Raw genomic sequence first — 24992 nt, 5'->3', positions numbered from 1 at the left:
ATCTATTTCAAGTGATACCTCTCCTCCAGGAAGCCATCCTGCTCACCCCAACAAAAATGACTTCTACCTCCTCATAATCCTGATGGTGCTCAGTTTACACTTCATTTTGGCACTTGTCACAGAGAGCCTTGATTTACAGTGACCTGGGTGTCTTACTGTCCTCTCTAGACTAAGTTCCTTGCAGCTAAGATAGTGTTGTATCCATCCTAACATCCTCCACGTCAGCTAACTCAAGGGTTTGTAGAGAACAGTGCTCAAATACATGCTCACTAGGTACTGGAAGTCATATAAATTCTTCAGATGTACTTCAGTGAAGACAGTCCATGTAATGGCACTGAAATCCATACACTCTCAGGTCATGAGAAACTGTGAGCCCTGAACTGGATATACCTAAATGAAATGACGTTAGTTAACCTCATTCATGTTTTTGAACATAAAAAATAAGTGCTCTTGGCTGGGCACGGTGGCTCATGCCTGTAATCCAGCACTTTGGGAGGCCAATGCAGGCAGATAACCTGAGGTCAGGAGTTTGAGACCAGCTTGGCCAACATGGTGAAACCTCGTCTCTACTAAAAATACAAAAATTAGCCAGGAGTGGTGCTGTGCGCCTGTAATCCCAGCTACACAGGAGGCTGAGGCAGGAGAATCACTTGAACCTGGGAGGGGGAGGTTGCAGTGAGCTGAGATCAGGCAGTTGCACTCCAGCCTGGACAACACAAGCGAAATTCCATCTCAAAAAAAAAAATATTAGAAGATGGCAAAACTGGACTGATAAACATTATTTTAGACAAATTAAACTGTAAATTAATAACCTCCATAATGCAACTAAGTTTTATTATAGAATGAATAAAGTATTCAGTCTGTAGTCTTTCACTTCACTTATCCAGTCATGAACAAAGTTACTTTGTAGATGGCCTTAAATTATGTAGGCTTCATTTTTCCAAAATAAATTCAAATGCTTAACTGTATGTGCAACTTCATCCACTCAGACTTCACTAGAGCATTTAGTAATTAATAACGACATGATGAATATTTCTCCCCCGCTAAAGGTGACACTTTGTTAAAGTGCTGGAGAAATGAGAATATTTGCAGATCAAATGAGACCTCCTAATAAGTTTATTTTCAAAACATATCACAGGCTGGGCACGATGGCTCATGCCAGTAATCCCAGCACTTCAGGAGGCCGAGGTGGGTGGATCACAAGGTCCGGAGTTCAAGACCAGCCAGGCCGAGATGGTGAAACCCCATCTCTACTAAAAATACAAAAATTAGCTGGGCGTGGTGGCACGCATCTGTAATCCCAGCTACTTGGGAGGCTGAGGCAGAGTCGCTTGAACCTGGGAGGCAGAGGTTGCACGGAGCCGAGATCACGCCACTGCACTCCAGCCTGGGCCACAGAGCGAGACTGTCTCAAAAAATATTAATTAATCAATTAAAAAAAATGTAAAGCCATTTTTACCGAGCTATCTTTATCATCTTCAACTCAAATTTCTCCTTCCAAGAGATACATCAAATTGTATTTATACAGATGCTGCTAAAGTGTTTTATTTACACAAAACTTGAAGACATTTCTCAAACAAAAAAAGTCCACTTTACTTTTAAAATTATTAAAAAAAAAAGCAACACCACTCCAAGTTGTTTAACATCCTGAACTTTCTGTTAATACTATCTGACCAAATTTTAATAAGAAAGGTTAATTTTTATGAACAAATAGATAACTCAATTGCAAACTACCAACATATATTCTATCTGAAGTTAGCAGTTCCCAGGGATGCTGTTTGGAGGGGAGGAAACTGAATGCATACAGAGCACGGAAGTCTGGCTTACGTGGCCTGAGCCAGCAGTAACCCTGCTCTTTATCTTCGTCTTCAGGCAGCCCAGGCTGGCAGAAAAGGAAAAGGAGAGCAGTAATTAGTCAAGGCCAAAGTGTCCTCCTCTTAGTCCCTAAGAACCCTGTGAGCCAATATGAGCATCACTCCTTTTTATCCGCTACATCTCACTAACTCAGGTATTCAGTGAAGCATCTTACATGTTCGTCAAAAGCTCATGTCAGTGTCCTTGGCAGAAACTGCCTGGTTATCCTCGGAAACCTCTTCAATACATGCCACTCTGAAGATGTACATGCCATCTCTCGATGGTTTAACATAACAGGTGATTTTGTTGGATATTGGAGATAAGACGGCTCTTTCTCTGTTATAGCATCAGACGAAGTGGGTGGCCTGACTTTAAGGGCCACACTAGGAAAACTCTATGTCGTTAATAAACAGATTGGCAATCAGCCCTATTGTTATTATTATTATTATTATTTTGAGATGGAGTCTCACTCTGTCGCAAGGCTGGAGTACAGTGGCACGATCTTGGCTTACTGAAACCTCTGCCTCCTGGTTCAAGTGATTCTCCTGCCTCAGCCTCCTGAGTAGCTGGGATTACAGGCACGCACCATCACACCCAGCTAATTTTTGTATTTTTAGTAGAGACGGGGTTTCACCATGTTGGCCAGGCTGGTCTCAAACTCCTTACCTCAGGTGATCCGTCCACCTCGGCCTCCCAAAGTGCTGGGATTACAGGCATGAGCCACCATGCCCTGCCTATTAGCCCAATTAGATACTCATAAGTAAGAGGCTGGTAGGAGCTGGTATCAACTGAGGGAATGGATTCTCCCATCCCACCCAAACTCCAGGGCACATGCCTATTGAGAAGAATGGCAGAATCACCTGTGCGACATAAGTTATTTCTCCATTTTTTTCTGTGTGCAGCATGTGTGATTTAATTCAGGTATAACAGACATGACTAGTTACCTATCCAACATCTATGCTCCCCCGTTTCCTTATGAACAGAGGCCCTCACTTTTGGGGACTGCTGTGACACACTCAGTCAAATTTTCACCTGTCCGGATTCCCCTGCAACTAGAGTGAGCCCTGTGACCTAGTCCTGGTCACTATGATGCAGACAAAAATCTATCAGCTTGGGCTTCCAGGAAAACTGCTTCCCTGATTTTAAAAAGTAGGGAGGAAGCTGGGCATGGTGGCAGACGCTTATAATCCCAGCATTTTGGGAGGCTGAGACAGGAGGATAAGTTGAGCGCAGGAGTTCAAGACCAGCCTGGGCAACACAGCAAGGCCTCATCTCAAAATAGACTAAATGAATAAAAAACGAAAGAGGGGACGGTGTTGGCACACATCTTGTACCTTTTAGTTTTACTCAACTCCTTCTTCCTGCCTGGGGTGTAGAAAAGGTACCTAGAGGCTCAACAGCCACGCCGTGATTACAAAATTCCCAAGTCACATAAAGAACGGTAAAGCAGAAAGCTCAAAGAGCCCAGGTCCCTAATGACTATTTAAAGCTGCTGTACCACTGGCCCTGGACTACGCTGCTGCTCTTCACAGGGGAAAAAATAAAAGCCCTGTTTGGTTTAGCTGCCAGAGTCCAATTTCTGTTACTTGTGACCAAATGCAACACGCACATTGAGTTCACATGTAATCCAAGTCTCTGTTGGAGCAGGGAATTATTCCAATATTCTTAGCCCAGATTAGTCTTTTTTAATATCCTCTTTTAGTCCTATTTTGATTGGGAGATTTGTTGCTATTGCTATGTCCTCAAAAGAAAACAGTATTTTTTTCCCCCTCAATAATGTAAGTAATTCAAGATACATGTACAAAGATACTCACTACACATTTTTAAAATCATAATTAAAAATAACCTGGATATCCATTATAGGGAAAAGGATATGTAAGTTATAGCATGTTTATAAACTATTTTGCAGTTATTAAAAAATAAGATCTATATTGCTGCCTAAGAGGCGAGTCCTATTTTTATTGCTGAATGAACGAATAATATATATTTAGTATATCATTAAAATATATTTACAGGCTGGACGCAGTGGCACACGCCTGTAATCCTAACACTTTGGGAGGCCAAGGTGGGTGGATCACCTGAGGTCAGGAGTTTGAGACCAGCCTGGCCAACATGGCGAAACATTGTCTCTACTAAAAATATTTTTAAAAATTAGCTGGGTGTGGTGGGAAGCACCTGTAATCCCAGCCACTCGGGAGGCTGAGGCAGGAGAATCGCTTGAACCTCAGAGGACGAGGTTGCCGTGAGCTGAGATCCTGCCGCTGTACTCCAACCTCGGCAACAAGAGCGAAACTCCATCTCAAAACAAAAACAAAAACATATATACGTATGCATGTGTAAATATTTGTATATATTCTGGTGTAAGCATCAGAATAAATCTTTGGAAGAATATACTCCCAACTATCAAGAGGTGTTTATCTCTGGATCACGGATAAGAGGAAAGGCTGGAGAGAGCAAGAAAATGTAACTCTTTATAAACTTCTATGTTGTTTATTACACAAAAGTAACTCCTATCTGTCTTTTTCTTTCTTTTTTTTTTTTTTGAGACAGAGTCTCACTGTGTTGCCCAGGCTGGAATGCAGTGGCACAATCTCGGCTCACTGCAACCTCCGCCTCTTCGGTTCAAACGATTCTCCTGCCTCAGCCTCCCGAGTAGCTTGGACTACAGCCTTGTGCCACCACACTCGGCTAATTTTTTGTATTTTTAGTAGAGATGGGGTTTCACCATTTTAGCCTGGACGGTCTCCATCTCCTGACCTCGTGATCTGCCCTCCTTGGCCTCCCAAAGTGCTGGGATTACAGGCATGAGCCACCGCGCCTGACCCCCTATCTTTCAGTAAGTTGTAAAAACACAGAATGACCTAAGATAGAAATTAAATTTACTTTAAATATCACCACACAGAAATAAACCCAGTTGACATTTCTACAACATCCATTTAGAATCTAGACCTCTTACTTCGCATCCAAGTACATAAATACATGCAAACTCTCATCCTCCATAACCGCCCTCCCCCTGTCGGGTTATCTCCACACTTGATCTCAGCCAAAAAGTCTAGGGGGGTGATAGTCTGATTATCTCATTCGTCACTCCTTCTCATCCTCTTGCTGGCTTCATCTCCCCTACCTGACTTCAATACATTGGAGTAGCCCAAGAATGTTGTCCTGGGCTGTCTCTCTATACTGAGTCCCTCGGCCAACTCATCCAGTCTACGTTCAGCCCCCAACCATGAGCTTCAGTCTCAGATATCCGGTTACCCACATGACAATGCCATTCAGATGCTGAAATCACATATGGAATGCATGTCCTGAATGTGAGATGCATATCCATCCTTATCCTCCCCCGGCCAATCAACTGGTCCTTTCCCAATTTTCCCCATCTCCTTAAGTGGCACCGGTCTCCACCCAGCTGCTTAAGTCCCAAACCTAGAAGCTGCCCTTGATCCTGCCTTTTCCCACCTATCACATCCAAGGCATCAGCAATCCTTCCAGATTCTTCTCTACTGCCCATATCATCCAATTCCCCACCCCGAAACATACATGCCTTCGAAAATAGTCCTTTGACTACTACCCATTCATTGCAATTGGAATAAAATCCAAACTCCTTACCATGGCCTGTAAGGTCCTGGGTCACCCCCACCATCCCCACCCACACTATTCCTAACTTCATCTTATGTACTCTGCCCTTGCCCCTTCTATTGGGGCCCTCCCTAAATTCTTAGAATATACTAAGTATATTATTATATTAACATACTTAATCTCAGAACATCTGCCTGGGCCATTCCCTCTGAAATGGACTTCCTCAGAAGCTGCTGGCTCCATCTCAACCTTCAGATTTCAGCTCAAATTTCACATCCTTAGAGAGGTTTCACTTGGCCTTTCCTCCTTCCACGCTGTGAGTCTCTCTCTTATCCACAGTATTTTCCTTCTTAGCACAGGTATGAATCCTCATCTGTTTCCTTTATTACCACCACTCAATCCTATAGAACATACACTATGAGGTCAGGGATCCTGTGGATATCGTTCTACCCCAGCATCTAAGACAGTCCCTGGCACCTAAGAGACTTAGTTGTTTATTGAGTAATGAGCAGGCACATACTCATATAACATTTCATACAAGTGGGATCATGTTATATATGCTACTTTGCGACTTTTCACTTACTGTTAAACATCTTCTCAAGTCAATTAATATCATCTAAATCTTTCTTTGTAATGGCTACATGGCATATCATACGACTGTATTTAGCTGGGCATCTAGGCACTTTCCATTATCTCCCTATTACGATCAAGTTTGTAATATATATTATCGCACGTATCTTTGCACTTGTCCAATTTCATCTTTAAGATAATTTCCTAGAAGTGGAATTATCAGGTCAAAAATAATAAAGCACAGTCTTGGACATGAAAACAGTTTTTTTTAAAAAAATCACCTACTCTATTTACTCTCAAGTTAAAAGTAAACTAAATACAAGTTCTGCAAAAGTAATTACTATACTTTCAAGTTAAATAGAATTACATCCCTATAAAAATATACTTGGATATAGTCTGCTTACAAAATCTACTTTAGACCTCTAAATTACAGAAAATCCCCAAGAGGATATCTGTATAAAAAGCCATATTATTAAAAGCTGTGAGAATGAACAAAATAATATTCAAAGAATCCAGCTGGGTGGGAGGGTTGCTATCCTTAAAGAGACTGCATCCAAGAACAGAATAGTTGGTGGTTGTCTCACACATTCCATACTTATTTACTCTGTGATCCTCCATGACTCTACCAGAAAACTCACAAAGTAGTAACATCATCAGCTGAAGGAACATTCAGCAAAACACAGGGCTCTCGGAGATAACTATAAGCTTCCTCCTTTGAAAGGTCAGAGTCAGTTCCATTGGTCTCAAATCCCGTTGCTTCAGTAGCTGCTGAAAGACGGTCATCAACCCCCACATCCTCACCTGATGCTGTGTGTACATCTCCTCCTGGACCCCAGCCTATCTACTGCTCTTCCCTGCCTTCCCCACTCCCTGAGGTCTTCCTCTCCTGCCCCTACAATTCAATCTGCCAGCAGCAAACGAATATCCTTAGCCTCTTCTAGAAGAAAATATTTCCTTTCCTCTAACTAAAACATGGCTGGTTTCTGAAGGTACCACCTCCCCCAACAGCCTGACTCAATTGAAAGCTTTTTTTCCTCTGAAATCCCGTGACTTCCTGGCCAGGCAGATGGGTAGCGTTCTCCTTGCTCCCCACTGCCGCACGCAGGCATGACTCTGACTCTCACAGAAACCTCCCTGCTGACATTTGTCATCCATCTGCATTCTACTATCAACCTCCTGGCCCCTTTGTCCACTGGGCCCTGGTTCCTATCAGCTTAGCAGTAATTACAACACCGACACGAAGCATCCGTTTTCAAGCTCTGATTTCTTGGTTCTTCAAGTCCCTCCTTCTTCTAGTAGTTTCTTCAGTGCCACCACAACTATGTGCACTTCAACCTGTTATCATCACAGATGTCTTGATTCTCAACATCCCACATTCTGACCACATCTTCCAGGCCTTTCGCCATCACTTGTTCTCCTTGCTTACCTGGACAATTTTATCCACAGGAAATGCCCATCCATTGAACCCATTACTTTATCTAACTGGTCCATTGAAGGAACTGGCTTCAATTTCTCCTTCCCAGTCAGGCTTAAGGTGCATCACTCTAACAACTCCTGAGCAAACACCCTCAATTTCTTGGACTGAGATTGCTTCTGGATTCTAGCAAAACCACTCCCCTAAATGAAGCCTTCTCTCTACTTTCTTTTTTTTTTTTTTTTTTTTTTTTTTTTATTGAGACGGAGTCTTGCTCTGTCGCCCAGGCTGGAGTGCAGTGGCTGGATCTCAGCTCACTGCAAGCTCCGCCTCCCGGTTTACCGCCATTCTCCTGCCTCAGCCTCCCGAGTAGCTGGGACTACAGGCGCCCGCCACCTCGCCCGGCTAGTTTTTTGTATTTTTAGTAGAGACGGGGTTTCACCATATTAGCCAGGATGGTCTCGATCTCCTGACCTCGTGATCCGCCCGTCTCGGCCTCCCAAAGTGCTGGGATTACAGGCTTGAGCCACTGCGCCTGGCCTCTACTTTCTTTACACCTGAATCTGAGCAGAATTTTGCTAGTAATTTCTGGTTAGCCTTAAGTGTCCTTTTGAGGTTTGTAATGAGCTTTCTTGCATGATTTTTCTCCAGCAAAATTCTGCTCAGATTCAGGTCTACTTTCTTTACACCTGAATCTGAGCAGAATTTTGCTGGAGAAAAATCATGCAAGAAAGCTCATTACAAACCTCAAAAGGACACTTAAGGCTAACCAGAAATTACTAGAATCAGCAGTACACTAGGAAGAAAGAACAGAAATTATTGTTAATGATTTTAAATGTTTCGCCATTAAGTTCAGTGTTGCTGCAGACATTGTATCCCTAGTTTTCTAAGAGTCTTCTTGTTTATTGGTTGGATTTTACTCATGAATGGGTGCTAAATTTTTATCAAATGTGTTTTCTGAATTTACTAGAATAAGTATGTGGTTATTCTATTGATCAGGTAAAAATAAATTAGTCGATTCTTAAATGTTAAACCATCCTTGCATGTATGATATCCATCTACTTCTAATGGTTTTTCTTTTTTTCTCCTCAATACACACACATACACACACACACACACACACACACACACACCCTCCACCCATACACATAATATGGGTGGAGTATGTTTGCTAAATTTTTAGCATTTTTGTATTTATGTTCATTTGAGACTGATCTATAATTTTCTTCTCATGATTGTCCTTGCCCTGTTTTGGTATCAAGGTTATATAAACTTCCTAAAATAAACTGGGAAGCTTTCCTTTTTCCCCTCTTCCTTGGAATCATTTGTTTATGGATTACTTATTCCCTATAAATTTGATAAAACATATTAAAAATATCAGGATCTGATGTATTTTTTTTTATAAATTAAGGATAGGCTTTTTATACTATCAATTTAATTTCTTTTTTTTTTTTTTTTTTTTGTTGAGACGGAGTCTTGCTCTGTCGCCCAGGCTGGAGTGCAGTGGCCGGATCTCAGCTCACTGCAAGCTCCGCCTCCCGGGTTTACGCCATTCTCCTGCCTCAGCCTCCCGAGTAGCTGGGACTACAGGCGCCCGCCACCTCGCCCGGCTAGTTTTTTGTATTTTTAGTAGAGACGGGGTTTCACTGTGTTCGCCAGGATGGTCTCGATCTCCTGACCTCGTGATCTGCCCGTCTCGGCCTCCCAAAGTGCTGGGATTACAGGCTTGAGCCACCGCGCCCGGCCTATCAATTTAATTTCTTTAATTATGATTCTAGGTAATATATATTCATCTAGGAAATTGTTCATTTCATCTAAGTTTTCAAATTTGTTGGCATATTGCTGTTTCTAATATATTCTTTTGCTTTCTAAGGCCTCTATGAATTGGTTATTTCTACATTGGTTATTTCTACATTTCATTCATACTCATCTAGGAAATTATTCATTTCATCTAAGTTTTCAAGTTTATTGACATATTGCTGTTTCTAATATATTCCTATGCTTTTTAAGGCCTCTATGAACTGGTTATTTCTACATTTCATTCAAAATTTCAATTGTGCCTTCTCTATCATTTTATTTTCTTGATCAGTCTGAAGTGGAAGTTTGTTTAATGCATCTAGTCTTTCTAAATAACCAGGTTTGGTTTTACTACTCCTATGGTTTCCATTTTGTTTATTTCGGATTTGAAACTCATTATTAACTCCCTTCTAATTGCTTTGGACTTGTACCAGTACTCTTTTTTCTAATTTGTTTTTCAATCATGTTCTATCTACTTTTTCCCCTCTCCTTGTCCTTATACATTAGAATCAGCTGGTCAAGTTTCAAAAAATAACCCTGCTGGGGCTTTGAGAGTGGTAGATTTAATTCCTTTACTAATGTAGGCAGAATGGACACCTTTATGTTATTCCATCTCCCATTCATTGGTCCTGATTTTAGTGACAATGCATTTAGAATTTCACGATTAAGCAGAATACTGGCTTTTGGGCTGAGATTTATCATACTACAGAGTAACTAGTCACTACTATTTTATTAGGTTTTATGCAAATTCAAAAACAGATGTAGAATTTTCAAATGCTTTTGGAAATAAAGATAATCATAATGATTTTTCTCCCTAGATCTATTGGTAATTAATGTATTAGCATATTCCCTAATATCAAACCATCTTTGCGTTCCTGGAATAAATCTCACTTGTTCATGACAATATGCTGCTAAATTCTGTTTGCCAACACTTTATTTAGAATTTTGGTGTGGTTGTTGTTGCTATTATTGTTGTTGTTATTATTATTATTGAGATGGAGTATTGCTCTGTTGCCCAGGCTGGAGTGCAGTGGCATGATTTCAGCTCACTGCAACCTCCCCCTCACGGGTTCAAGCAATTCTCCTACCTCAGCCTCCCAAGTAGCTGGGATAACAGATTCCCATCACCATGTCCAGCTAATTTTTGTATTTTTAGTAGAGATGAGGTTTCACCATGTTGGCCAGGGTGGTCTCAAACTCCTGATCTTAGGTAGGTGATCCACCCGCCTCATCCTCCCAAAGTGCTGGGATTAATAGGCATGAGACAACATGCCCAGCCTAGAGTGGTTATTTTAAGTGAGATTGTTCTGTACCTCTCTTTGCAATTTTTGTTGCATTTTGACATTGTAATGCAAGATTTATGTTAAAATTAGGAAATTTTTAATCTCCTATGTGCTAGAATGGTTTGAGCAGCACTAACATTATCCTTCTTTTAAAAAACTAGTAAAATTCCTCTGTGATATAATCTGGATCCTACACATATTTGTAGGGTACTTTCTTGACAACTTTGTCTCTCTCTTCTATGAAGATTTGTCTGCTAAGGTGTCCCATCTATTTAGAAGTCCATTTTGTTAAACTGTATTTTCCTGAAAAATTGCCCAGTTACACCGGATTCTCATCAAGACTTGGATGTGCACAGATATCTGCAAGTTAAAATGTTAAATAAACTGTAGTTCCTGCTTGACCCACATATTCCTCCCACCCTGAGTCTTCCTTATCTCTCTAATTGGCAACACCATCCATCTCATTGCAAAAGACAAAAACCTAGAAGACTGACTTCATTCTTCTTCCTTTACCTACTACTTCCAGCTATCAGCAATTTATTAACTCTAGCTCCAAAATATATCTGAAATCTCTCTATTTCTCACCACTTCCACTGCTATCCTCCTGCTTAGAACCACCATCTTGGACACAAAAAGACTTCTGGTTGGACTCTCCTCTTCCAGTCTTCATTCCTCCCATCAATTCTTAACATAGCATCTAGAGTAATTTTCTTAAAATATAAATCAGATTATATTATCCTAATTTATTCCCAGGTTAGGATCATCAATACCTTCACCAAAAATCACATATATTTTCTCTAATCCTTAGTATAAAATTCAAACTCCTCAACATGGACAATGAAGCCTTACCTCATTGAGAGTTTACCATGCTCCCAACTTCACTTCAAATAACTGCCTCCCTTACTCACTGTTTCTCAAAGATGACCCCACCTGACCCTGTTACTTTAACCCACAAGTCTAGTTTCTTCTTACTCTTGAAACCTCATCTTAAATGTTATTTCCTCAGAGAGACCTTTGATGAGCAACCTTTCTTAAGTTGACACTTCATACCACAGCTCTCTGCCAAAGAACCTTGTTAATATCCCTCAAAGCACTTGTTGTCATCATTTTGTTTACTTGCCATTTTTCTATCTTCCTTCAAAAAATGTATCTTTTAATGGGTTGCCTCCATTAAACACGTTTGTGTGTTAACCACTGAACAGGCTGAACATACCTAACCTGAAAATCTGATATCCAAAATGCTCCATAATCCAAAATTTTTAAAATGTCAATGTCAAAGAAATGTTCACTGGAGCATTGTGAATTTCAGATGTTTGGATTAAGGATGCTCAACCAGTACATATTCTGCAAATATTCCAGAACCCAAAAACATGTGAAATTCAAAACACTTCTGGTCTCACGCATTTTGGATAAGGGATGCTCAACCTGTATCTCTATGTCCATCATAGTAATTGATGCAGGGTAAGCATTCAGTTATAAACACTTACTGAAGGAATGACCCAGACCCAAAAGGATAGTTTCTAAGATTGGAGAAATTGCTGTAAAGGAGAAGCTCTGCTGCAGAGATGCCCTATGAACAAAGCATTACAGTATCTTTTAGAGCTTGCCCCCTGCCCTAACCCCAATTCACATCCACTGAACAATGCAAATCTTTGCACCTACCTGAGGGCTGCAATCACAAAACCAGGCTTTGCCTTTCTTATGAAGTCTGAGTTGATTTGAACCTGGAAGAAATTGGTCCATCTCTTATTACATTCACATTAGGCAATGTAAAAACAAGAACATACATCTAGATACATCCGCATATCAGAGTTATTTCACAGACCATTATATTAGTTAATTATAGAGACCAACAAACAAGGATATTAACATAGAGATTAACACATTCATTTGATTCCATTTTATGCATTCTCTCTGTCGGCACCACTGGCCCACAACATACACAGAGGTATTTCATGGGCACCATCAAAGCACTGAATCCCGAACTCCTTGGAGTTCTAAGCTAGGGGTCGAAATAATCCAGTCTAAGGGATATTCTTTTCATTTCTTTAACAAAACACATAGGCCATCACTGACATGAAAACATAAGACAAGGACAGACAAGGGATACCTGTTTGACCTTGAATGAGGCTGACTAACTTCTTATAAGGCCCTTGCACATCAAGCACTCAGCCCAGGGCCAGGCACCCATAAGCACTCAGTGTGAGCTAAGAGAATCACCATCATCCCTCACTGGCAAGCCAGAGGAAAGTTTTAGGTGTTTGGAAGAGAAAAGAACAAACGCAAAACCCCAACGGAGGTCTATTTAGGAGATGGTTGTTTTTAAGGCATTTAAGTTCACACAGGGACCTGTTATCAAAGGGAGATGAATGCAAATGGTAGTTAATATCTTACAATATTTGAAGAGAAAGTTGCCTAAAATTGGGGATTTAGTCAAAATAAACGAATCCCCCAGGTTTCAGAAGACTAGGGGATACAATCTCTAGTGCTTAACACAGTGTAGCTTTTTATCAGCTGTTCTCAAATTGTGTCTGGGGGAACCCCTAAGAAACCAAAGGTTCTGTGAAGTCAAAATTATTTTAGTAATAATAATAATATTGAGACATTTTTTGTTTTTTAAATTCTTACTCCCTCAAAAATGTTCAGGGGAATTTCCCAAAGGCTACATGACTCACAACTGATTAAACTCAGAAACAGATACGAGAATTCAGCCGGCTTCTATTAAGCCAGACATTAAAGAGATTTGCAAAAACATGAAGCAATGCTATTCTTCCCACATGCTTCCTGTTCTGAAAAGTCTAGTTATTTTTCATAAAAATCTGTTATTTATATCAACACGAAAAGGTTTATTGTTATCTTAAAATAAGTGTATTTTTAAAAATCTGTCTCAATTTTTAACATGAAAACTATTCACAGATAGAACCACATAAGCAAAAGCTCTTTGGGAATCCTCAGTAAATGTTAAATATGTAAAGAGGTCCTGATTCCACGACCTTGGAGAACCACTCACTAGCAAACATGGGTATTAAGAGAAGACGGTTTAAAAGGTGTCATCACCTTTAACTATACATAATGCAACACGGAGGGAGACGGTGTGTGAGGGATTGTGGGAATGGTTCATAAAGTCATTATCACTATAGATAAATTTTAAAATTTTTTTTTTTTTTTTTGCTTTGAAATATATGCATGACCAGAAGAATATCCTTCCTAAAACCATGTGCCTTAAATTTCTGTGAAAGCAGCTGATTCTCAGTTGGAAGATAAAGCTTTAACTATTATAAATTTATATGGGGATTCCTTTTGATTATTCTAACGGGAAGAGAACACTAGAATTTTCCCGCAGGGCAGAAGTAGAGAAGTAGGAGTCCAGACTCAACTCTCCCCTTCTTTGGGCTCCGGAACATGGGACGATATCCCAAATGGATAGAAAGAGAAGCCCCAGAGGATGCACCGACAAATTACAGTCCAGGGAGCCGTAGCAGGATCAACCCATTTGTTGTTTTAAAAAATGTGTAAATGAGTAAAATAGAATATAGTCTATCAAAAGCACAATTTTGTATATAACTGAACATTTGTATGAAACTGAAAACTGTTTACTTAGAAGCCTAAACATTTTTCTCAAAATCTAGTCATTTTAATTTTTAAAAATACTGCTTGAAAATAAAACAATTGGCATTTTAAAAAAACACAGAAATGTGGATGTTAAACTTTTCAAGATTTACGCTTCTCAACTGGTATCATTAGCTGCACTCTATCCTCAGGGAGGTGCCACAGAAGTGGCCGGTTCAAAAAGATGCAGCTATTTCGCTAGTTATGGGAGTTTCACCGTCACCAACTGCCCATTCTCTAGCTAAAGCGTTACTTCATACTTCAACCAAGATTCTGCTAGAAAGAACACCTTTCAAAGTACCTTAGCACTTGCAGATCACAGAAAGATTGCAGATCAGCAGACTGTTTCCCCCAGAATTCCTAAGATTGAACAAAAGTTTTGTTTAAGTAGTTAGCCTTATTTTTCCCTGGGAAAGATCTGAAGTCAGAAAATGTTCCACACAAAAAAAACTTACCAGAACCTCCTTCTCAAGGTGTTCCAGGGCCTGAATATCCTTCTTGAGACTGCTCAACTCTTGAAGAACCAAATTTTGAAAGCGCTCTAGTTTATTGAGTCTAATAAACGTAAAAGCAGTAAATGTCATTGGGATGGCTTGGATGTGGCAGCAGACTTTCTTAGTAAGTCATCTGATTACAAGGCTACTTCAGATTCTTCTCCAGACATTTCTTGTCATGGGAACACGTGGTGTCTCCCTTCTCTTCCCTTCCCTACCTGCCTGCTCATCCCCAACCTGGAAACCTCACTATGCAAACTCTCAGGTCATCTTTTTCTTTTTTTTTTGAGATGGAGTTTCACTCTTGTTGCCCAGGCTGCAGTGCAATGGCGCAATCTCAGCTCATTGCAACCTCCACCTCCTGGGTTCAAGTGATTCTCCTGCCTCAGCCTCCAGATTAGCTGGGACTACAGGTGCGCCCCACCAGACCCAGCTCATTTTTTTTGTATTTTTAGTAGAGACGGAGTTTCACCATGTTGGCCAGGCTGATCTCGAGCTCCTGACCTCAGGTGATCTGCCTGCCTCGGCCTCCCAAAATGCTGGGATTATAGGCGTGAGCCACCGCACCTGGTCTCAGGTCAGCTTTCAACAGCAGCACAGAGGAAGCTGATTTTTTTTTAGTAGAGAACAGGACAGATGCACTCCAGGGAAGATGAGACTGAGGCTCCCCATCCCTTCCTACCTTCTACTTGCTCCCCTTTCTCTTGCATTAAGCTGGCCCTGAAAGCTGTGGTCAGGAATGAGCTAATACACTCTTTTCCCACATCTACATTTTAGCTCTAACATTTCTAAGAGTCGCTATTCTTTGTCTAATCGTCATATTTGCTTATTTGTTAATTTTCTTATTTGCTTGCTTATAGTTTGTCTTCTCTATTAGGTCAAATGTTTCCATGAAGAGCGCCTAAAACTCGTCCTCACCTCACTCTCATACCAAGCACAGGGCCTGGTATCCGACGTTGTTCAGTGTGCATTTGCTGAGTGAATGCACAGATAATTGCGTGCCCTTCAAAGAGCACGGGAATTCCACAAATGCAAAGTCCTTCGTGGGCTTGCTTTCACATTCAAAGGACACTGCATGCATACCAGACTTTGAAAAATAGTAAAAATTTCTATTCAAACAATGTATTCTATCCTCAGAAACTCTCTGTTTCAGTTAAGCAAATCAACTGGCCATTCCTTTCTTCCCTTCCTTCATTTACAGGCCATTCTCTCCAACAAGGAACAATTTCTACTCTCACCTTCCCTGTGCCATTCGACTCTGTTTCTAAAACCTCACTCAGGAAGCACTTCCATTGTAATCACTCTGAATTAACTCAAACCACTACAGAAACCCATCCCTCACTCGCCTTCCTCACCCCTCTGAAATCCTGGCACCTTTGTATTTCTTGTTACATGGTCGTAAGAGTGTGTGTGTATGTGCACGTACAAATGTGTGTATTGTGTATGTATGGTGTTTTCTTTTTTTTTTTTTTTCTTTGAGACAGAGTTTTGCTCTTGTCACCCAGGCTGGAGTGCAAGGGCATGATCTCGGCTCACCGCAACCTCTGCCTCCCGGGTTCAAGTGATTCTCCCGCCTCAGCCTCCCAAGTAGCTGGGATTACAGGCATGCGCCACCACGCCCGGCTAATTTTGTATTTTGAGTAGAGACAGGGTCTCTCCATGTTGGTCAGGCTGGTCTCGAACTCCCAACCTCAGGGGATCCACCTACCTCAGCCTCCCAAAGTGCTGAGATTACAGGCGTGAGCCACCACACCCAGCTGGTGTTTCCTTACTGTGGTAAAATACACATAACATAATAGTTACCCTTTTAAACATTTTTAAGTATAAAGTTCAATGGCATTAAGTATATTCACAATGTTTTGTAACCATCATCACTATCCATTTCCAGAACTCTTCCATCATCCCAAACAGAAATCTGTACCCATTAAACAACAGCTCCTCCTTCCCCCAACTTTTGGCAACCTCTTTTGCACTCTCTGCCTCTATAAATTTGACTATTCTAGGTACACCTCATATAAGTGGAGTCATATAATGTTTGTTCCCTGTTATCTGGTTTCTTTCCTTTAGCATAATGATTTCAAGGTTCATCCATGGTACAGCGTGTGTCAGAACTTCATTCTTTTTTAAGGCTGAATAATAGACCATTGTATGGATAGAGCATATTTCATTTAGCTGCATTTTTAACATATATATCTATGCTTGCCTTATCTTCATAATTGGATAATAATTTTTTTAGGAACAGCATTTTAGTATCGTGGTAGACCATGAGGCGTAAGAAGGACATTTAGTTCAAACCCTTATCATATGAGTGAGGAACCAGAAACCCAGAAGGGTTAAATGACGTATCAATCCTCATATCTGCTCAGGCCCCAACTCCTCAGGGCCCTAGCACAGCGGTCATGAGACAAATATTGCTGGTGAGTGATCATACTTTCATGACTTTGTTCTAAAATCTAACACTTACCTGTACAGTTGCATCTCGTTTAAAAGTTCTATTAGGCAATCTGGTGCTTTCTTTGCATTTTCTGAATTAAGTGGACGCTTTCCGTACCTAAGCTAAATCATAACAACAATAATAAAATGATCACATTTGGGTTTAATATAATTACATAAGTTGAGTGAATGTTTTGTGTTAAAAAGATGCTGCCAGCATGCAACGATATTCATAGCAAACATGAATGCTAAACAAGTGTGATCAGGCATCATCCTATACACCTGTCAGGTATTACCCCAGGTTCAGTACCAATACAGAACAAGCTGAAATAGAAAAATTTACACTCATGCTACCTGATGTAGTCTGCATATTTGTCCCCACCCAAATCTCATGTTGAAATGTAATCCCCGATATCGGAAGTGAGGCCTGGTGGGAGGTGTTTGGGTCACAGGGACGGATTCCTCATGGCTTGGTGCCATCCTCACAACAGCGAATCATGACACCTGGTTATTTGAAAGTGTGGCACCTCCCCACCCCTTGCTCCTGCTCTCCCTGCGTGACACACCCACTCCCCCTTGGCCTTCCACCATGAGTAAAAGCTCCTGAGGCCTTCCCAGAAGACAAGTAGATGCCAGTGCCATGCTTCCTGTATGGCCTGCAGAACCTTGAGCTCATTAAACCTCTTTTTAAAAAACATAAATTATCCAGTATCGGGTATTTATTTATAGCAATTCAAGAATGGCCTAATAGTCTACCAATACACATAATGAATACTATGACTAAATTTCTATTACTAATTGGCTTACACTGGTATCACAGAAAATAAGACTCTGGAGATCTAAGTTAATTAAATTAAAGTTGGTTAGAGTAACATACTTTTCTCAAATGTACTAATAAATAAGTCATTTGGGATTTATAAGTAACAGGACAAAAAAGGAAAAGACTGACATGGTTCCAATATTCATCTTGTAGACAAGATTTGGGGATGGGCTGTATGCAGTATCTCAAAGGTCTGCCACCACTCAGCCGACCACCAACCCACAGTCTACCTCCATCTGTCTCAGATTCCTCTCTCTTTTTTAAAAAAATAGAGACAGGGTCTTGCTCTGTGACCCAGGCTGGAGCACAGTGGCATGATCATAGCTCACTGTAACCTTGAACTGCTGGACTCAAGGGATTCTCTTACCTCAGCCTCCTGAGTAACTGGGACTACAGGTGTATGTCACCATGCCTGGCTAATTTTTAAAAACATTTTTGTAGAAACAGGGTCTCACTATGTTGCATGGGTTGATCTTGAACTCTGGCCTCAAGCAATTCTCTCCTCTTGGCCTCCCAAAGTGCTGGGATCCATAGGCATGAATCACCGTGCCTGGCCCCAGACTCCCCCTAGTCCACTTGGTTCCCTCCTTCCCCTCCTCCTTGTCTATCACTGTGACCAAATCATTGCTTTCCGGTAGTTCAGTTGTCTGAAAATGCTACCAATGAAACCAAACTATCAGTCTGATTTACACATAGGTCCACTTGGTCTCACTGGGGCAAATGGACATGGAATAGCTGTCTGAAAAATACAAACCACAATTCAGAAAGACTGAAATCAGTGACCACAGCTAAGACAAATAACCCTCCCCAAACACTTAGAAGCACCTTCACATATGAAGGCTAACAACAGCACTGGTAAATAATATGAAGTTGTTACTTTAAATTCATAATGAACTAGCATCTCCTTCTTTCCTCTTTTTCAGCTTTGTTGAAGTATAATTGACAAATAAAAATCAGGCCAGGTACGGTGGCTCACACCTGTAATCTCAGCAGTTTGGGAGGCTGAAGCAGGAGGATCACCTTAGGCCAGAAGTGTAAGACCATACTGGGCAACATAGCAAGACCCTATCTCTATAAAAAATGTTTAAAAGTTAGCCAGGTGTGTTGGCATGCACCTGTAGTCCCAGCTATATGGGAGGCTTAGGAGAGAGGATCACTTGAGCCCAGGAGTTCAAGGTTAGAATGAACTATGATTTCACTGCTGCACTCCAGCCTTGGCAACAGAACAAGATCCTGTCTAAAAAATGAAAAACAAAAGTTTTATGTATTGAAAGTATACACATGATCGATATACATATACGTTATGAAATGATTACCACAGGCCAAGCTTGGTGGCTTACACCTGTAATCGCAGCACTTTGGGAAGCCGAGGCAGGTGGATCACTTGAGCCCAGGTGTTTGAGACCAGCCTAGGCAACATAGTGAGACCTTGTCTCTATTTTAAAAAAAAATTTTTTTTTTAATGATTACCACAATCAAGCAAATTAACATATCCATCACTTCACATAGTTACCTTCTTGGGGGTGATGGTGGTAGGAATACTTAAGATACACTCTCTCAGCAAATTTCAAGTATACAGTACATTATCACTAACTATAGTGATGTTATGTTATAGGTTAGGTCTCCTATGCTGTATGTTAGGTCTCCAGAACTTACTAACTTGTAACTGAAAGTTTGTATGCTCTATCCAATATCTCCCATTTCCCCTACCCTGACCCCGGGGGTAACCACCATTCTACTCCCTGTTTCTGAGTTCAACTTTTTTTAGATTTCAATATAAGTGAGACCATGCAGTACTCTCTGGCTTATTTCACTTAGCATAATGTCCTCCAGATTCATAACACTCTCGTTTTTTACGTTTTGTGGACTATTACCTCGAATTTTCTTTCCAGTTTTCCAGAGAAGTTTTCAAAGGTTGGGAGAATGGCAGAACTGTTCAAGTTCTCCGGCACAACTTCTAGGGATGAAGTGGAAATTCCTTCTGGAAAACAAAAATAAAACATGGAATAAAACTAACAAAGTGTTCAAACTAGACTTGCTCAATTCATCAGTTGCCCAGAGGATGAGTTATTTGGAAGCGCAGATGCGAACCATGGAAGCCCCGCTGACTGCCCGGACATGACCTTGTTCTCTGGCAAGTGCTCATTTCTTCCAGACCTTCCCAGCACTTGAAATCAGGGCATCTGGCCTTCTGTCCAAGAAGCAGGCCAAGGTGTTGTAAGAGGTTCTAAGGAGGACATATGGCTCGGGTATTTCTCTGGTGTAACCGCTCCTGGGTGCCCCTTGCTTGCAAGGGGTCTGGTGCTGTTCTGAGGGATTTGCAAGCATCAATTCTTTTAAGTCTCAGAAAAATTGTGTGAAGTAGGTGCTGTCAGGATTTCCATTTAACAGAGCTCACATAAGTTTTGCGTGCTCATGCCAGCAGCTCCTGGATTCAAATTCAGGCTGTCTGGAATCAATGCTTTCAAATCTGTTGTGTTGGAGCCCTTTGTTTCAAAATGTATGGTACTGTTTGTCCAGAAGGCCATCCTCAAACATGCAGACATTCCAGATCATTCTTCTTAATCGATATAGATATTTCACACACAAAAATTTGGTTAATAACTATCAACTGTATCAGAGACCTGCAACTTTAGGAATGCTTGGGCCCTGAAAATTGCCAGAAGGAAGAGTTAAGAGGAAGAAATAAAAATGCTAGGGGATAATGGCACTTGCTTTTATCTATAATTTGTGCAACAATTTACTTGTCTCCGAAAGCACACAAAGCTTAGTTTTTAGGATTTTGTAGCTACTATGATCTTAAAACTATACCTCCCTTGTAATTCATGTTGGTACATCCTGTGCTGACCCACTTATCCCACTCCTACTTGAACCACTGGCTGGGTGCATGATGTTACCTGGCAACTCTCTTTCTTCTGTTATTGAGAAAGGGGATCCCGGAGCAACCTCTTCTTCCAATCTTGATTGTTTTGACTTAGCAAAACTACCTTCTGGTATGTCTAAAGGCAAACAGAGCAAATTTCCTTTTGACTCAAAATTATCTTGTTCGTTTTTTGGCAGTTAATATCTAACTTTGACGAGTAGCATCTGAAATTTGTCTCCTGCCTGTTGCTAATGAGTTACTCCGTGCATTAACTAGGCACAGCCCAAGTATCAAAGCACGATGTCCACTGATACCTGAACATGGGAACAGGCATCCGTTTGATGAGCTCAGTTACGTTTAGGAACCCTCTGCTTAGCACAGACCACTCACTAAGCAGAGCGTTCCTAAGTGAAGCAGTAATGGTAGACATCAAAAGCAACGTTTCCAGGGTTCTGAGCTAAACAGCAAGACAGCAAGGTTACCAGGCAGATGGGCCTTTGGAAGTGCTTCAGCTCACATCCTGGAGTGCGCCATCTGCTGGTGACACTGGCACATCGGCGCTATGCTGAAGGCTACATCATAAACGAGGCCATCTTGCCTCCTCACAGCTCAAGTGATTTTGAGAGACCCGAACGTAGATTCCCGTTTCAATTCAGCATAACACTAAATATTTTCTATGCTGATGTTCACTTTTATCCCAGACATGTCTGGTCCTCACCTGGGCCTCCCAGTCTTATCAATGGCACCACCATGGTCACAGAGCCCTGGCGTTATGCTCAACTCCTCCTTTTGTTGCCCGCTTCTCCTCCATCCTCAAGGTTCTGCCTATGGAATGAATCCCTCCCTTTCTGAGTTCCTGCCCAAGGCCATCTCCCTGGAGGAAATCCTAAATCCTTCACCTTCAATTGTCACTTCCAAATCTCTCTCTTGCCTGAGCTCTCTCAAGCGGCCAACTTGTGTCTCCAAGTATTTGACATCTTTATTTCAAACCCCACTCGAGTCTATCCCTCCCCACCTAAACCACTCTCTCCCCTCCACCATACCTTTAGTTGTGACATCATCTGACTTCTCTTTTGTCACACGCCTGTCTAGTTGCTGTTGATTTTTCTCTCTGAAAGTTCTGGAATTCAATTTCACTAATTCATTCCATGAATATGTGGACATTACTATGTGCGAGAGGCAGGGCAATGCGGCTAGCAGATAGCGAGAGGTAAAGAGGCAAGTGACCTTTCCTCCACTCTGCTCCTGATCTCCTGATCTCCTTGTAGTTCCTCGGACATCCCTGGCACAGTCTTACCTCAAGGCCTTTGCACTTGAAACTTCTTCTGACCAGAGTACTTCCCCATAGATCTGCACCAAGGATTTCTCCATCCATCTAACCTTAACTTTCAATGCAACCTCCCAACTCTTCACACTCTCTTCCCAGCTTAATTTTCTTATTGGCCTTTATCACATACAACATACTACATGTTTTACTTGTCCATCATCTGTCTCCCACACTAGAGGGTAAAGCCCAATGAGGGCAGGCATTTTGTTTTCTTCACTACCATATCCCTGACACCGACAGAAGTGTCTGGCACATAGTAGACACTCAATAAATATTTGTTCAATAAATGAATAGATGAATGCTACAGAATACCCAAGCTCCTACAAATAAAACACCTGATATGCCCAATGGAGATCTCAATACAACAGATAAGAGTTTATTTCAATTCTGTTATTCTAATTCTCCTAGTGGTGAGGGTAGAGGTAGAGAAACAGCACGAGCTTTAGAGACCTAAATAGCCACTATATATTTGCTATAGTGCCAGGCTTTGGGCTATTGCTACAAATTTGCCACCAAGAAAATAAAAGTTCCAGAAGCGGCAGAATAGGCAGTAAGGAAAAGAAACTGCCTGTATTAATAGACAAATAGCTATGAATACATTTAACACTTTAAGACAAATAGCAATTAATACATTTAGCACTTCAAGATCTGATAAAGCTATCTTTTGGAGGAAGCTATAAATATATGAATTTGGAAAAAAAGAAAATGGTGAACAAGAGAGGTAATACCAACTGAGAGAGAAAAAGGATTATCGCAAAGCAAAAAGGACTAAACCAGTAATAATAGTAACTAGTAATAACTATTCAGGACAGACCTCATGGGACACCCTAATTAGAATTCTATAATAGTACTTTCATAAACTGAAACATTCATTAGAGATCACATTTCCATTCTGCAGAACTTAGAAAAGAAAGAGCCAGTATCTAGCCTCTCTGTAATAAAAAAAAAAAAAGAAAAGACACACATTAAGAAATACTCTTATTTGTGAGAGGCATCTTATAGAGGAGCTAGGACCTCTTTTCTTCCCATTGCACTTAGACTTAGGTGTGTCCATTTGTTTGAAAGGTTTGGATGGATATTTTCTGGGGGGATCCCACCATTTCAAGGGCAAAGATTTTTAAAAATCAAAAAAAGAACCAATTACAACTCTATCCTTTTCTTTTAGCCTCAAGGCAAACAACATTCATGCTTGCATCTTCTATGGTGTCTATACCCCAGTCAGGGCCAAAAGAAACCACTTAAAAAGGATTCCACCTGGCCTCAATTAGGCACTGATCAACAATCACCATGTTTCTTGTCCTTACTGCCTGTTCTACCCCTTCTGGAACTTCTTTTTTTTTCTTGGTGGCACATTTATAGCAATAACCCAAAGCTTGGCCTTGAATTTCAATCCTCCCCCCTTCCCCGCCCACCGAGCATACCTGGGGCAAAGCAAGGCATCTGTCAGCACAGACACTAGTTACATCCACCAAAGACAGAAGTCCAGGAACATCATGTAAATAACCTGGTCACCCCTTGAATGAATTACGCAGAATCTGTGAACCTACTAACAAGGGATCATCCAGATAGATGGCTTCAGAGACACAGAAATCACTAGACTTCCAGAAACCTTCTTCGAAGTGGCAGTGCTGGTGAAGTTCTTTATCTGTACCAAAGGCATGGCTCGCCAGGGAGCACAGCCTCCTGCACAAGAACCAGCACTTCATCAGGAGAGGCTGCAAGTCCTAAGTGATGTCCTTGGCTCAGTTTTGTTTCCACAATAACCGTATGCTGCTTTTCACTGTCATGTGTCAATGTTTTCATAACAGAGTTAAAACTACATACAGAAAACACCTCAAAAATAAACACAAACGTAGTCATCTTAAAAGAACGTGAGATCCGTGTGTATGTGTTGGTGGCTATAAGGAGGGTGTTCTCCTGCTCTCACAAGAACCCGGCTTTCTTCATTTCCAAGAAAAGTGAAGACACGTACGATGTGAGGAGCTTCTGAACTTCTCTTGGGTGGCCGACTGGGCACAAGTTTCAGTGAATGTATGTTTGGCATCTGTGTTGTATTTTTCAACTTGCAAAACTTCTGTTAAAAACAATGTTTAATGCCAGACCAGAACCAATCCTGTGGTTAACCAGCCAAGTTCCCCTAAGTTAAGGCATTTTTTGAAACCCTGCTCTGAAGTGACATCCTGTGGTAAACAATGATAAAGGCCAACAGTCTTTACTGAGCAAGAACAGAATCTACTGAAAGATCCTCCATGTAGTTTTTACAACGCTTTCCCAATGCAAGTGCTTTGTTTACCGATGTTTATTAAGTGCTAAGAGTATGACAATTTAAAGACTATTTTTACTGTTGAATACTCAGTCTGATGGGGACTACTAAATATCTTTTGTATAGACTAATACAATTAAAAATGGATAACTCAATTGATAATAAATATTTGTGACTACATATACATGCTTAAATATGGAATCAAGCAGAGTTTCATTATTAAATGTTGGGTTTTTTGTTTCATTTGAGACAGGATCTTGCTTTGTCACCCAGGCTGGAATAGAGTAGCACAATCACAGCTCCCTGCAGCCTCATCCTCCCAAGCTCAACCACCCCCATGTGAGCCTCTAGAGTAGATGGGAACACAGGGACATGCCACCATGCCTAGCTAATATTTTTGTAATTTTTGTAGAGACAGGCTCTATGTCGCCCAGGCTGCTCTTGAACTCCTGGGCTCAAGCAATCTTCCTGCCTTGGCCTCCCAAAGTTCTGGGATTACAGGCATAAGCCACCATGCCCAGCCTTAAATGTTGGGTTTTCTAACTTTCTTACTCCATTCCCTTGACAAATACTTATGGAGTGTATCTATATGCCAGGCACTGAGCTAGGAAGGGGCTATCTTCTTGACTCCTTCCTGACTCTGGAGACCTCTCCAAGAAGGTAGATGATGGCAAAATTCAGAATCTTAA

At 41.1% G+C, this 24992-nt stretch overlaps 1 protein-coding gene across 1 annotated transcript in view; it reads right to left on the bottom strand.

Moving 5' to 3' along the window:
* Positions 1 to 12156: 12156 nt before the first annotated feature.
* SYCP2L (synaptonemal complex protein 2 like) overlaps positions 12157 to 24992 on the bottom strand; it is a 74614-nt gene continuing 61778 nt past the window's right edge. The window contains exons 23-28 of the mRNA XM_033219479.1: positions 20748 to 20849; positions 19725 to 19831; positions 17062 to 17153; positions 14559 to 14658; positions 14405 to 14463; positions 12157 to 12218 (exon numbers count right to left, since the gene is read on the bottom strand). Coding sequence (XP_033075370.1) covers positions 12194 to 12218; positions 14405 to 14463; positions 14559 to 14658; positions 17062 to 17153; positions 19725 to 19831; positions 20748 to 20849 — 485 coding nt within the window. The 3' untranslated portion in view covers positions 12157 to 12193. The remainder of the gene's footprint in view (positions 12219 to 14404; positions 14464 to 14558; positions 14659 to 17061; positions 17154 to 19724; positions 19832 to 20747; positions 20850 to 24992) is intronic.

Source organism: Trachypithecus francoisi, unplaced genomic scaffold (assembly GCF_009764315.1).
Source record: "Trachypithecus francoisi isolate TF-2019V2 unplaced genomic scaffold, Tfra_2.0 Lachesis_group10, whole genome shotgun sequence".
In the NCBI taxonomy this organism is placed as follows: Eukaryota; Metazoa; Chordata; class Mammalia; order Primates; family Cercopithecidae; genus Trachypithecus; species Trachypithecus francoisi.
This window is presented reverse-complemented; position numbering and strand designations above follow the sequence as displayed.